We start from the raw sequence: 9940 nt of genomic DNA, 5'->3' as shown, positions 1-9940 counted from the left end.
GATCATCAATTGAGCAACAGAGGAACTAAGTGCACTAAGAAGCTACAGGAAAAACAAGTAAACAATCATGATTGAGTGAAGTAATGTATACATACAGCACCAACTAGAAGAGCACGAAAAGTAAATGCTTTTGTATTGGGATCATCTTCGGTAAGGGAGATATCGTTAATAATGGCAATGTCCAGATCATCTTCAGTATAAAGATAAGCAGGAGCATGCTCTTCGTCAAGCTTGTTTCCTTGAGAATCTACAACCCAAGGTTCATCCAAGTCCTTGGTAACCTTTTTGTCAAAGTCTTGATTCACTTTTTCATTATATTTCTCTGTAGAAATCTTTTCGGAATACACTTCGCTGTTGTCTATCTTACTATGGTCTTCTCCTGTCATGTGTTTATTTACAGATAAAAAAAAAGAAGAATTGGAGGGGATGTTGGAAGAGAATGCAAGAAAGATATTTGAAACAGGAAAGAAAAAGAAGAAACTACAGCCTTTTTATCTTGACAACCGTATCTCTTACGGAATTTTGTTCACTTTTTGTCTCATCTTCCTTTTTTTTCCTTTTTGCGACAAAACTTCTCATAAGCTGTCGTTATCTAGGATACAGTTCTTGTAACATCAAAAAATAGCTCGTGACTTAGTTGAAAAATCCTTGTCACCAATTATGGGTTAAAAATAGGGGATGCATGAAAGTGTTTCCATAAAAGTAAAACAAAATCAAAAAAATATTCTGATTATTGTGAAGTACAAATCCTTAATATGGCGATATACACTCGTTTAGGTAACTCCATCTATTTTCGATTGGTTTTAATGTTTATCTGTATCATTGACAGCTGTTGCTTCATTTTTCCCCTCAAATCCTACTGGCTCAGATTGGACCGAAGCATTATTGTCTTTAGCAAAAGCCAAGACTTTGTAGATTCTACCCATTGCTTCGGGGCTGACTAATCTTTCGGCTCCATCCAATAATGCCTTTTTACCGGCCGATGTCTTTTGACTTCTAAACAGCTGTTCTACTCTAGCTTGAATACCTAAAGATACCAGAAAATCTTTTTGTGTAACTGGGCCATAAGCAGTAACATCTAATTGTTATACGCTATTCAGAACTCTGTAGTCAGGTTTTTGCTGATTGTCCTACCTGATCCTTGTGAAATTGCCTTCTTTAAGAAAGAGAAATCGACATCTGCACTTAAATCAGCCGTGCCAGGATCAGACATCGGGTGGATGATTTTGTGATTCTTGATAGCCTAAAATAAAGTTGATATCTTTATCACAAGTTGTGCAGCTACTCACTCTCAAAGTATCACCTTGAATATAGTCTTGTCCATAATCAATAGCTAAACCACTACCACCATTTCGGTCCAGGAACTTGGTAATCTTATCCATAACACTGTAACTATCAGGGGAGATTTCTACACGATCACCATCTTTCATATCAGCAAACTTTGCATCACTCAACAGAGGCTGTGTCATTGGTGTAGGATTAGGTGACTTCACTAGTCTAAAATTGTGCTCACTTTTTTTACGATTAAAGATTAGTATTTAGCAAGAACACTTTATTTCTTTAAAAAAAAACTTTACCTTTCTTCTGTATCATCAATATCAACCATGAGTTCTCTCCATTCTGATTCAGTTTTCTAGAAAATATTATGTTTAATTAGAATGTATTCTTAACTTTTTCTTCTTACCTCAAAACTGTGAATAGGTAAAGCATCAAAGAATTCATGTGCCATAACGAATGACCATTGATCTATCATTAGAGCATTACTTGATAGCTTATTCTGTTTTCCATACCTGGAACAACCTCAATGCCGTCATGCCAAGATACTTTGATGCCGTCTTGTCTCGAAATAGATTCAACAGGTGCCTCGAATTGACTGCCTTCAATACGAACTACATCTTTTTCTTCTGATCCCTTAACAAGAGCTGCTCTTTGCATCTTTCGAAGACCAGGACTAGCTTCAACTAAGTGAACATCTGTCAGTGTCTTATAGAATTGAGGGAATTGGGACAATGTCTAATTTTTTTAAATTATTATGCAATTTTCTATCTGTGTAATATGATTTTTTTTTACCCTCAGCATATCACTCATAAGTGTGCCTCGACCAGGACCAAATTCAATGATTTGTATCTTTTCTGGTTGACCTAAGCGCATCCATTCAGTCAAATACCAAAGACCACATAACTATATAGTTTATCAGCAACTGTCTTAATGTTTTGTGAAAGTTTACTTCGCCAAAAACTTGACTTATTTCAGGTGAAGTGATAAAGTCGCCCTTTTGTCCAAATACATCACCAAGCATATAGTATCCACTCAAAGGGTTGACCAAGACTTGTCTCATAAAATGAGCAGTGGACAAGGGGCCTGCCACCTATGAACGATCGTGAATAACTCAAGCAACTTATTTCTCTTCCTCGTACTTTGATAGAGTCTCTCAAGTGTTTTCCTAAAGGAGACAAAGGTTCCTTTTTAGGGCTTGTTGTACTATAAAGCCGAACAACACAGTGTCTACTGGTCTTGATAATAGGTTTCAATAAGTGTATCATTGGGCACAAAAAGAACAATACATGAAAAAAAAAAAAAAAAAAAAAAAAAAAAAAAAAAGTTTTTTGTTTATTTGAAAGGTTGTTTAGGATTCCGACAGACTTTGCTCTCATCAATTCAACCTGATTGAAAAAGAGAGTCAGTACATTAAATTGTACAAGATCAAACACTTTAATCAAGAAAGATGATTGCATCAGAATATGGTCATAAAAAGACTGAGATCCTAAATCTTGAGCTGCTTGGTTTATTAAGGTCAACTATTATACTTTTCGTTAAATTTTAGGTTCAAAAGAATGAATCTAAAAAACACTTCGCCAGGCTCTTTCTAAGATATAGAGAAAATATATACAGCCATCAATTTTTTGTACTCATTTTTTTATCCTGGATTGGTATGATTTAAAGCTTCAACGACTTTGGGAAATAGACCAGAATAAATATTCCAAAATACTTCTTTTCTAGCTTCTTCAAATACTTGCAAGGTAGGATGATAGTGTTGATTTGAATTGATTTTCGATAATAAGACTACGCCTTTGTCTCCTTCTTGAATCGAGTGAGATAGCTTTTCGTTCTTTTGCTGATCTCGTAAAACAGAGGAAATCACAAGGCTATTGGTGCTACTATCATCATCTATAGTTATTTTTATACTGTCTTCTTGTTCTTCTTGATGCATATTGCCTTCTTCTTTTTGCCATAGAAAGTTTGGAATACCGGATTTCTTCTTTTTGTATGTCGTTTTATTCTGATAAAGTGGAGCCATGACCATGTCAATTGTATGTCTTGCCTTGTGGGAAATATTCACTTGTAAAGGTGCTTGTTCTGTTATAAAGGTATCGTAAAATGTCACAAGCGCAGACACTTCTCTCTCCACAAAAGGTGTATTTAAGACTTCTTGACTTGGACTTGTTACATCACGATCTAATTCAGAAAGCACACTGGTATTTTCTTCGACTATAGTCATAGAACCTCGATAAAATGAATGATGCGGCTCTTTTGCAATTCTTCTCTCAATTGCATGAACTAGGCACAAGTATCGATCATAGAACAAGATGTTTTCTATTGTGAAATCCTTTACAGCCCAAGATTGTAATACTTTGAGTAACGTAGGTGTATGGAGTGCATAGTTAAGTGATTCCGTGGTCAAATCTAACTGTTGTTCCCATTCTTGCGTTTGATTTTCTGTAGCTTGATTTGCCCGTGCTTGTTCAAATCCCGTCGACAATGAGTGTCTTGTGACCATGTTGTATAAATCTCTGCTTTTTCTGTGGGGTTTCTTCGTCACTGAAAGTGTCTTGAACAAAGGGTAGATGACTGACATGATATGGTTGGAAGTAGTCATGAGCACAATCCAATTACCAGGACCAAAATAGCCTCGAGGATTGATAGGCTTGGCAAATGTTGGCAGTGCAAACAGTACTTGCCAGACAATGAAGCAAATGAAACATGGTACACCCACTGACAATGTTATTCGAATTTCTTGCCGAATACCATGTGCATCATCATCATTACGTACATGCCAAACAATGAAGGGAACAAGGATCAAGAAAAAGAAGCTGACCATACCCATCACTACATAATTTCCAAAAGGAAATTGACAGTTGGATTGAGCGCTTGTTCCAGGTGGCCTTAAGCCGAGTACTTCTCCAAGAACAACGATAGTAATCAATAGCACCATAGAAATAACAAAGAATACCAAACAGTATGCTGTACTCTTATTCAATGCGTTTCTGTGTTGAATAAACCAAGCGTAAGTTTGTATGGAGGTGTTTTGCTGATAGAAAAATCGTTTTTGAAGTTCGCTTGTCTGTATAAGGAAGTGAAGACGATGTGCACGCCATAACATAGAGTACATCCAGAGATAGAGCCCTATCATTGGACACCACAAGTAGATATCGCAAGTAAAAGTAGTAACAATGACTTGGTTAAGAAGGATACTGGTAGAGAAAATACAATGACCTGTAGCTCCCAAGACAGTGACAAAAATACTTCTTTTTTTAAGAGAGTAATTTTGCCATTGTCTTGAGGCACTTGTCATATCTTTGGGCGATAAATAACGATATACAAAGTAACTGGTAGTAATGACGACAAATAAAAAGTTGACAATAATAAGGACAAAATAAACTCGTACAGTAATAATCTTTTGGTATAAATCAGAACAAGTGACATTTCCTTCTGGAGTTTGTACTGGTGACTGGAATGATTGATCACAGTGAGGTAGCTTTTGAAAAGGTTGATAATAAAAGCTATTTGACATCTTTATACTACTGCAGCATATTTTCTATAATAATGATGAAAAAGAAGTGTGGGTTAAAAGAGAATGACAAGCTAAAAAAGAATTACGATCAGTAGGTTTCACTTTTAATATGAAACCATCCACTCATCATTCATAAAAAATTTATTTCAATAAGCTTTCAAGGCGGGAAATCATAAGAGGTAATTCAGACTGAACAACAGGAATATCATTAACACCAATAAACCAAAATAGCTCCAAAATATCATTTGGTAAAATTACAACAGAAGTATCAATATCGCCATTGTCGCTGTTTTGATTTACAATTTGAATGCTATCTTGATTTTTTAAGACATGGATCAATCTGCTGCAGATCTCGGACTTTTTGATTGGTTCCTCGTTTTTTATTTGGTCCATTTGGGTCTCCTTGTCAAAATCGGCCTGTCGTTTTTCAATATCTTTTTTTCTCGATTGTCGTGTGTCTGTTTGATAAGATTCCCATTGATCTTGTAATGAATGGGATTGGTTTAGGCGGAGTTGTGCTAGCTTTTTAAACTCAGTATTTAGTTGATTTAACTTTTGCTTGCTGCTGTTCATTATTTAGGTGTTAAGCATCATTTTTTTTTTATTAAACATCTATCTACCTATTAGACTTGTCCTAACTCAGCTTGTAAAAAAACATATCTTTTCTGCCATTCCTTGTTTCTTCTTACCTTTTTGAGATCTTTCTTTGCTTCTGCAATCTACAAGAACAGAGTTAGTAAATACAATAATGATAAGCGCTACTTACTATATCGTTCTTTAACTGTTTTATGTCGCTTCTTATTTGTTTTGTTTCTGAGCATGACTTTTCTAACTTTGGTTGAGAAGACATATTTATAAGAAAGAAAGGCGAAGAATTTAAGGGGGTGAGATACCATGTACTTAAAGACTTGTGCCTGAGCGAACCATGGCAACCAAACTCAGTCATGTAGTAACCGTTGCTATGGCGGACTTTATTTGATCCAAGATGACCAACAACAGATAATCAATAACCTTAATTCATTTTTTTCTTCTTTTTTTTTCTCTAAAAGTAGAGAAAAGAGTCTTCTCCACATTAGAACTATATAAAGTATTGTTATTGGCTACCTGAATGGATGTCTACTCCTTAACTCGTAAAAAACGACCTTCTCAGCTAACCCTTGCACAACCGCCCTCTCGTAACAACGCACCATCCGACAATGATTCAGCACTGGACATTGCTTCAACAAGTCTTAATAAACCTATAGTTTTTGAAGAAGTAACAGGTTCTCCCTCCCGAGATCACTGGAAGGTAAGTTTCTATACTGATGAACGAGAAACTTATTTGGTGTATATAGAAAGACTCAGAAGCAAATGCTTGTTGCTATATAGGTTGTCCTACAACATTTGGTTTGTTTGAAAGAAGACATCACTGCAGAAAATGTGGTGACATATTCTGTTCAGTGCATTGCTCGAATTACTTTAGACTGGACCAATTATCGCAGTACCATCCTCGAGGTATCTTGTCAAGAGGCTGTGATGCTTGTGCAGATGATTACATTCAGTGGCAAGAAGAGCTGCGGCAGCCAAGTAGAATGAGAAGAAAAAGCGCAACTATTGCAGCAAATAACCAATCAAACTTGAAGAAAAGACATGCTGGTATCATGACTCAACAACCTCAAGCAATGGAAGGTATAACTGAACTTGGAAGAGATGGTGAGTTTCTTATCTGATATATAAAGTGATTTATTTATTACTTTTTCATTAGATATTGTTGTACCGTCTTCAAAGCCCACAATGTCTAGGGGCTTAAATATAAATAAGCCTAATGGTAAGAAGGATCAAGGTGAGTTATTTTTGCTTAGACATTCTTCGATAATAACTTATTATTACTAGTGTTTAATCCTATCCCTTCAGTACCAGCTGATTGGCAATGGTCTACATTTTAACTCTGCATATACACATATATATACACATACACAAATCATCATACATGTATCATTTTAGACATAAATTCTATTCTTATTTACAATTATTTATTGCTTGTCGGCAATAGGATTTGCATGGATGGTGACTGATTTAATACGAATATCTTGAAGTGGTCTGTTCTTTTCATCTACTGGAAGCTTTTCCAATGCATCTAATGTAGAATCAGCACCATCAATGACTCTAAGAAATATATGAGCTCATTAAAATTTATAACTTATTACTTACTTTCCAAACACTGTATATTTTGTATCTAGATGAGGGTGTTTCGCATAAGTAATGAAAAACTGAGAACCGTTTGTGTTTGGACCAGAATTAGCCATAGAAAGGATACCACGAGCATTATGCTAAATTCATTTAGTATTTAGTATTTAGTCATTGGTAAATGATTTATTACTTTTAGCGTGGACCGAATCTCATCATTAAACTTGCGTCCCCAGATAGAGTTACCACCTTTTCCTGAACCTGTAGGATCACCAGTCTAATTAAAAACCATTAAAATACAAGCCAATAAACAAACTCTAATCTTACCTGAATCATAAAGCCGGGAATGTTTCTGTGGAATGAGTTATTATCATAATAGCCGCTTGCACACAAAGCGAGAAAGTTCTACCATAATAAGTATGGTTAGTTATACCAAGATTACATTTCACACATCTTACCTCTGCTGTCTTGGGCACTGATTCGCAAAAAATCTCCACTTTCAGATCACCGAGATCAGTGTGTAAAGTAACAGACTATTGCTCATCGCGTTAGTACGCGTATAGGCTTAGTTAAAGAAAGTGCATTTACCATACTACTTGTATGAATCTAAAAAAAAAAAAAAAAAAAAAAAGTTAAGCATTGAACCAAACATACTGCACAACAACTTTCTAGCCACGTGACTAAGGCTATTTGTCTCCGAAATTCAATAGGCAAACGATTTGACATTTTATCGGACAGTTAACGCGGACCGGATCTTTTTAATTTACATTTAGTTTAATTTTTCTAATGACAGTGATGATAACAGAATTGAAGCAGATATTCTAGAAGTAAGGTAACCGATTAATCACTTATTACACACGAGCACCAAGGAAAGACTGTAAGAACCTACTTCGAATGTAATAGCACTAGATTCTCAGGTAATATCCTTCGAAAATATCTTTTTCCAAAGTTCGATAATTTTATTAGATTTTGCTAATTCAGCTTTTATACAATTCAACGGAATTAGATAGTGAGTACAATGTACTAAGAAACAACGATAAGAACAGACAGATAACGGGTAAAAAAAAAGGAATTAAAGATAATAAAGGCCTTAATTTGCTTGCATAAGAAAGAGTATAAGAAAATAATGGGAAAATGCCACTGCATGAAAGAGAGATGGCTTATTAGTATTCTTGTTGGTCCTTGGATCCACATGTTCACCACGAACGCACCAAAATCATCACCAACACCTGTTACAACACCCAGAACAAGAACAACCATTACTCAGAGGGTGCTTCACCCCTTTACTACGTACACCTATAGTATAGAAGCGGCACGGACACAAACGGATACGGTTCGGCAGAACCTCTTACGTCACCATTCTTTAAATATTTTAAAGCTATATATAAAGAATATAACTTCTCAACTATGTCGAGCCGAATTTGGTTACGAAGCACATTGCAAGTAATACACAACTCATGCAAGAACTGCCGCTAAAACTAGAAATGAAATTCCGAAAAGAAGCAAACGCAAAGAAAAGAAGAAGGTTCTCACCTAACATAAAACGAAGCAAAGAACGAAGAAAAAGAATCAAAAAGGATACTTAGCAAAACATTGATATTAGTCAATTATTAGCAATTATATTTAGCATATTATTTTATATTTCATGTCTTCAATTACTAATTACGTACTAGTACAAATAACTAGAAAACATATAAATAACCCACATAATCCAAAGAATAAAAGGTATTCAATTTTTGATCAGTGATAAAAACTACCTAGTTTAAATAATTTCCTTTTTGGGCCTACTTCTTTAGAATCAAGAGTTAAAGAGTAAACCTAAATAGTATTTCTTGGTCACGTGATCTTACTGCAGCTATAGACATGGTTAGTGGAACGCAAAAATTACAACTAAAAAATCTCCTCAATGGTCTAGTGGCTAGGATTCGTCGCTCTCACCGACGCGGCCGGGGTTCAATTCCCCGTTGGGGAATTTTTTTTGAAAATTTGTCGGGAAACTTGTCTTTTATTTTTGGAAATAATATAGAATATTGTTGCTGTTGTTACGGGTCAAGGTTGGATTTTTATACCAGTAACGCATAAAAGAGTTTATACAGTAGAATCCAAAACAAAGGAACGATTTTATGTAAAACACCACGTTTTTAAGGTAACGAACCCTTAAGTAAATGATTTAAAGTTAAAGACCTTCTTATGTCAGTATCCAGGAAGTCAAATAGACAAGTAGTCCAAATGATCAAAATAAAGTGAGAAAAATTTTCTGGTCTTTATTGAACAATAATTTGAATAGTTTATTGAGAAAACGATTACTAATTCTAAAGTAAAAAGATGTGAGTCATAATGAACTCGTTAAGATAAAGCAATTCGATTTATAATAAAGTCAAACTAACTGAATTGTAGGACTACTCCAATAAGTAATAGCATCATGCATGAAGATGATCATGTCAAAAAGTAGAAGTTCAAGTAGAATGACAAAGCAACACAGAAATTAAGTAACAAATACGAGTTTTAATAATAATAACAAAAGAGAAAAAAAGGAGAGAAAGGACAAACACAAGAGGAAGACTACAATCGACGGAAGCAACTGAAATGTAACAATGTGTTAAAGTCTAATGTGATATAAAGTAGTACAATAATAGGGATTCAAAGTAAAAAATAAGCATTCTGTGACACAAGTAGCTGTCAGAATTTAGAGTTCAACAATAAGGAGTTCAACAATAAGGAGTTCAAATTAGGTAGAAGAAAAAATTCAGAAAGCTCGTTCAGTCATCAAGAGCATTCACTGAAGACAGAAAAATCCACTTATAGCATCTCTAACTACTTTAACAAAAGCGAAATCAATATTTGTTGAATTAGATAGTTGGGCCAGTTCAGCATAAGAATTTGCCTTTTTCCTAGACATATAAGGATAGCATAAAATCTGATTCTTCACGCAGAAATACTTCAAATACTTACAAACCATATTTACTAACATAGAGGGTAAAA

The 9940-nt window shown here is 34.9% G+C and overlaps 7 protein-coding genes and 1 non-coding gene across 8 annotated transcripts; 2 read left to right on the top strand and 6 right to left on the bottom strand.

Annotated features, from left to right (window-relative positions):
* Nucleotides 1–65: 65 nt before the first annotated feature.
* Nucleotides 66–386, bottom strand: B0P05DRAFT_574594 (uncharacterized protein; the record flags this gene model as incomplete). The annotated part of the gene is made up of 1 exon (XM_051581575.1): nucleotides 66–386. One exon carries the CDS (start codon nucleotides 384–386, stop codon nucleotides 66–68), a length of 321 nt encoding a protein of 106 aa, XP_051431360.1.
* Nucleotides 387–570: 184 nt separating this feature from the next.
* Nucleotides 571–2338, bottom strand: B0P05DRAFT_624246 (S-adenosyl-L-methionine-dependent methyltransferase; the record flags this gene model as incomplete). The annotated part of the gene is made up of 8 exons (XM_051583458.1): nucleotides 571–1078; nucleotides 1135–1243; nucleotides 1290–1392; nucleotides 1578–1633; nucleotides 1685–1746; nucleotides 1791–2013; nucleotides 2071–2181; nucleotides 2228–2338. The coding sequence occupies 8 exons, from the start codon at nucleotides 2336–2338 to the stop codon at nucleotides 804–806; spliced, it is 1050 nt and encodes a 349-aa protein (XP_051431359.1). The 3' UTR covers nucleotides 571–803.
* Nucleotides 2339–3559: 1221 nt separating this feature from the next.
* B0P05DRAFT_477325 (uncharacterized protein) lies at nucleotides 3560–4213 on the bottom strand (the record flags this gene model as incomplete). Its single annotated transcript, XM_051574959.1, has 1 exon — nucleotides 3560–4213. A coding segment is annotated over one exon (654 nt), but the record flags the coding sequence as incomplete, so codon positions are not given.
* A 644-nt stretch (nucleotides 4214–4857) lies between these two features.
* B0P05DRAFT_557122 (uncharacterized protein) lies at nucleotides 4858–5650 on the bottom strand. The gene has a single exon (XM_051579986.1). It carries the CDS (start codon nucleotides 5363–5365, stop codon nucleotides 4934–4936), a length of 432 nt encoding a protein of 143 aa, XP_051431357.1. The 5' UTR covers nucleotides 5366–5650; the 3' UTR covers nucleotides 4858–4933.
* Nucleotides 5651–5900: 250 nt separating this feature from the next.
* On the top strand, nucleotides 5901–6717 carry B0P05DRAFT_590623 (uncharacterized protein; the record flags this gene model as incomplete). The annotated part of the gene is made up of 4 exons (XM_051582824.1): nucleotides 5901–6080; nucleotides 6127–6484; nucleotides 6537–6614; nucleotides 6665–6717. 4 exons carry the CDS (start codon nucleotides 5901–5903, stop codon nucleotides 6715–6717), a joined length of 669 nt encoding a protein of 222 aa, XP_051431356.1.
* An 87-nt stretch (nucleotides 6718–6804) lies between these two features.
* B0P05DRAFT_581279 (peptidyl-prolyl cis-trans isomerase-like 3) lies at nucleotides 6805–7549 on the bottom strand (the record flags this gene model as incomplete). Its single annotated transcript, XM_051582092.1, has 6 exons — nucleotides 6805–6937; nucleotides 6983–7101; nucleotides 7152–7235; nucleotides 7286–7363; nucleotides 7417–7491; nucleotides 7547–7549. The coding sequence occupies 6 exons, from the start codon at nucleotides 7547–7549 to the stop codon at nucleotides 6805–6807; spliced, it is 492 nt and encodes a 163-aa protein (XP_051431355.1).
* Nucleotides 7550–7612: 63 nt separating this feature from the next.
* B0P05DRAFT_599525 (uncharacterized protein) lies at nucleotides 7613–8389 on the bottom strand. Its single transcript, XM_051583208.1, has 2 exons — nucleotides 7848–8389; nucleotides 7613–7779 (listed from the first exon to the last, which is right to left on the bottom strand). The coding sequence occupies exon 1, from the start codon at nucleotides 8216–8218 to the stop codon at nucleotides 7982–7984; it is 237 nt and encodes a 78-aa protein (XP_051431354.1). The 5' UTR covers nucleotides 8219–8389; the 3' UTR covers nucleotides 7613–7779; nucleotides 7848–7981.
* A 469-nt stretch (nucleotides 8390–8858) lies between these two features.
* B0P05DRAFT_t91 lies at nucleotides 8859–8930 on the top strand. Its single transcript has one exon. It is a non-coding gene; the product is annotated as a tRNA-Glu (tRNA).
* Nucleotides 8931–9940: the final 1010 nt, after the last annotated feature.

Source organism: Gilbertella persicaria, assembly GCF_025201335.1.
Source record: "Gilbertella persicaria strain CBS 190.32 chromosome Unknown B0P05scaffold_46, whole genome shotgun sequence".
In the NCBI taxonomy this organism is placed as follows: domain Eukaryota; kingdom Fungi; phylum Mucoromycota; class Mucoromycetes; order Mucorales; family Choanephoraceae; genus Gilbertella; species Gilbertella persicaria.
Note: the sequence above shows the minus strand (reverse complement) of the source record. Positions and strands in the feature narration are given on the sequence as shown.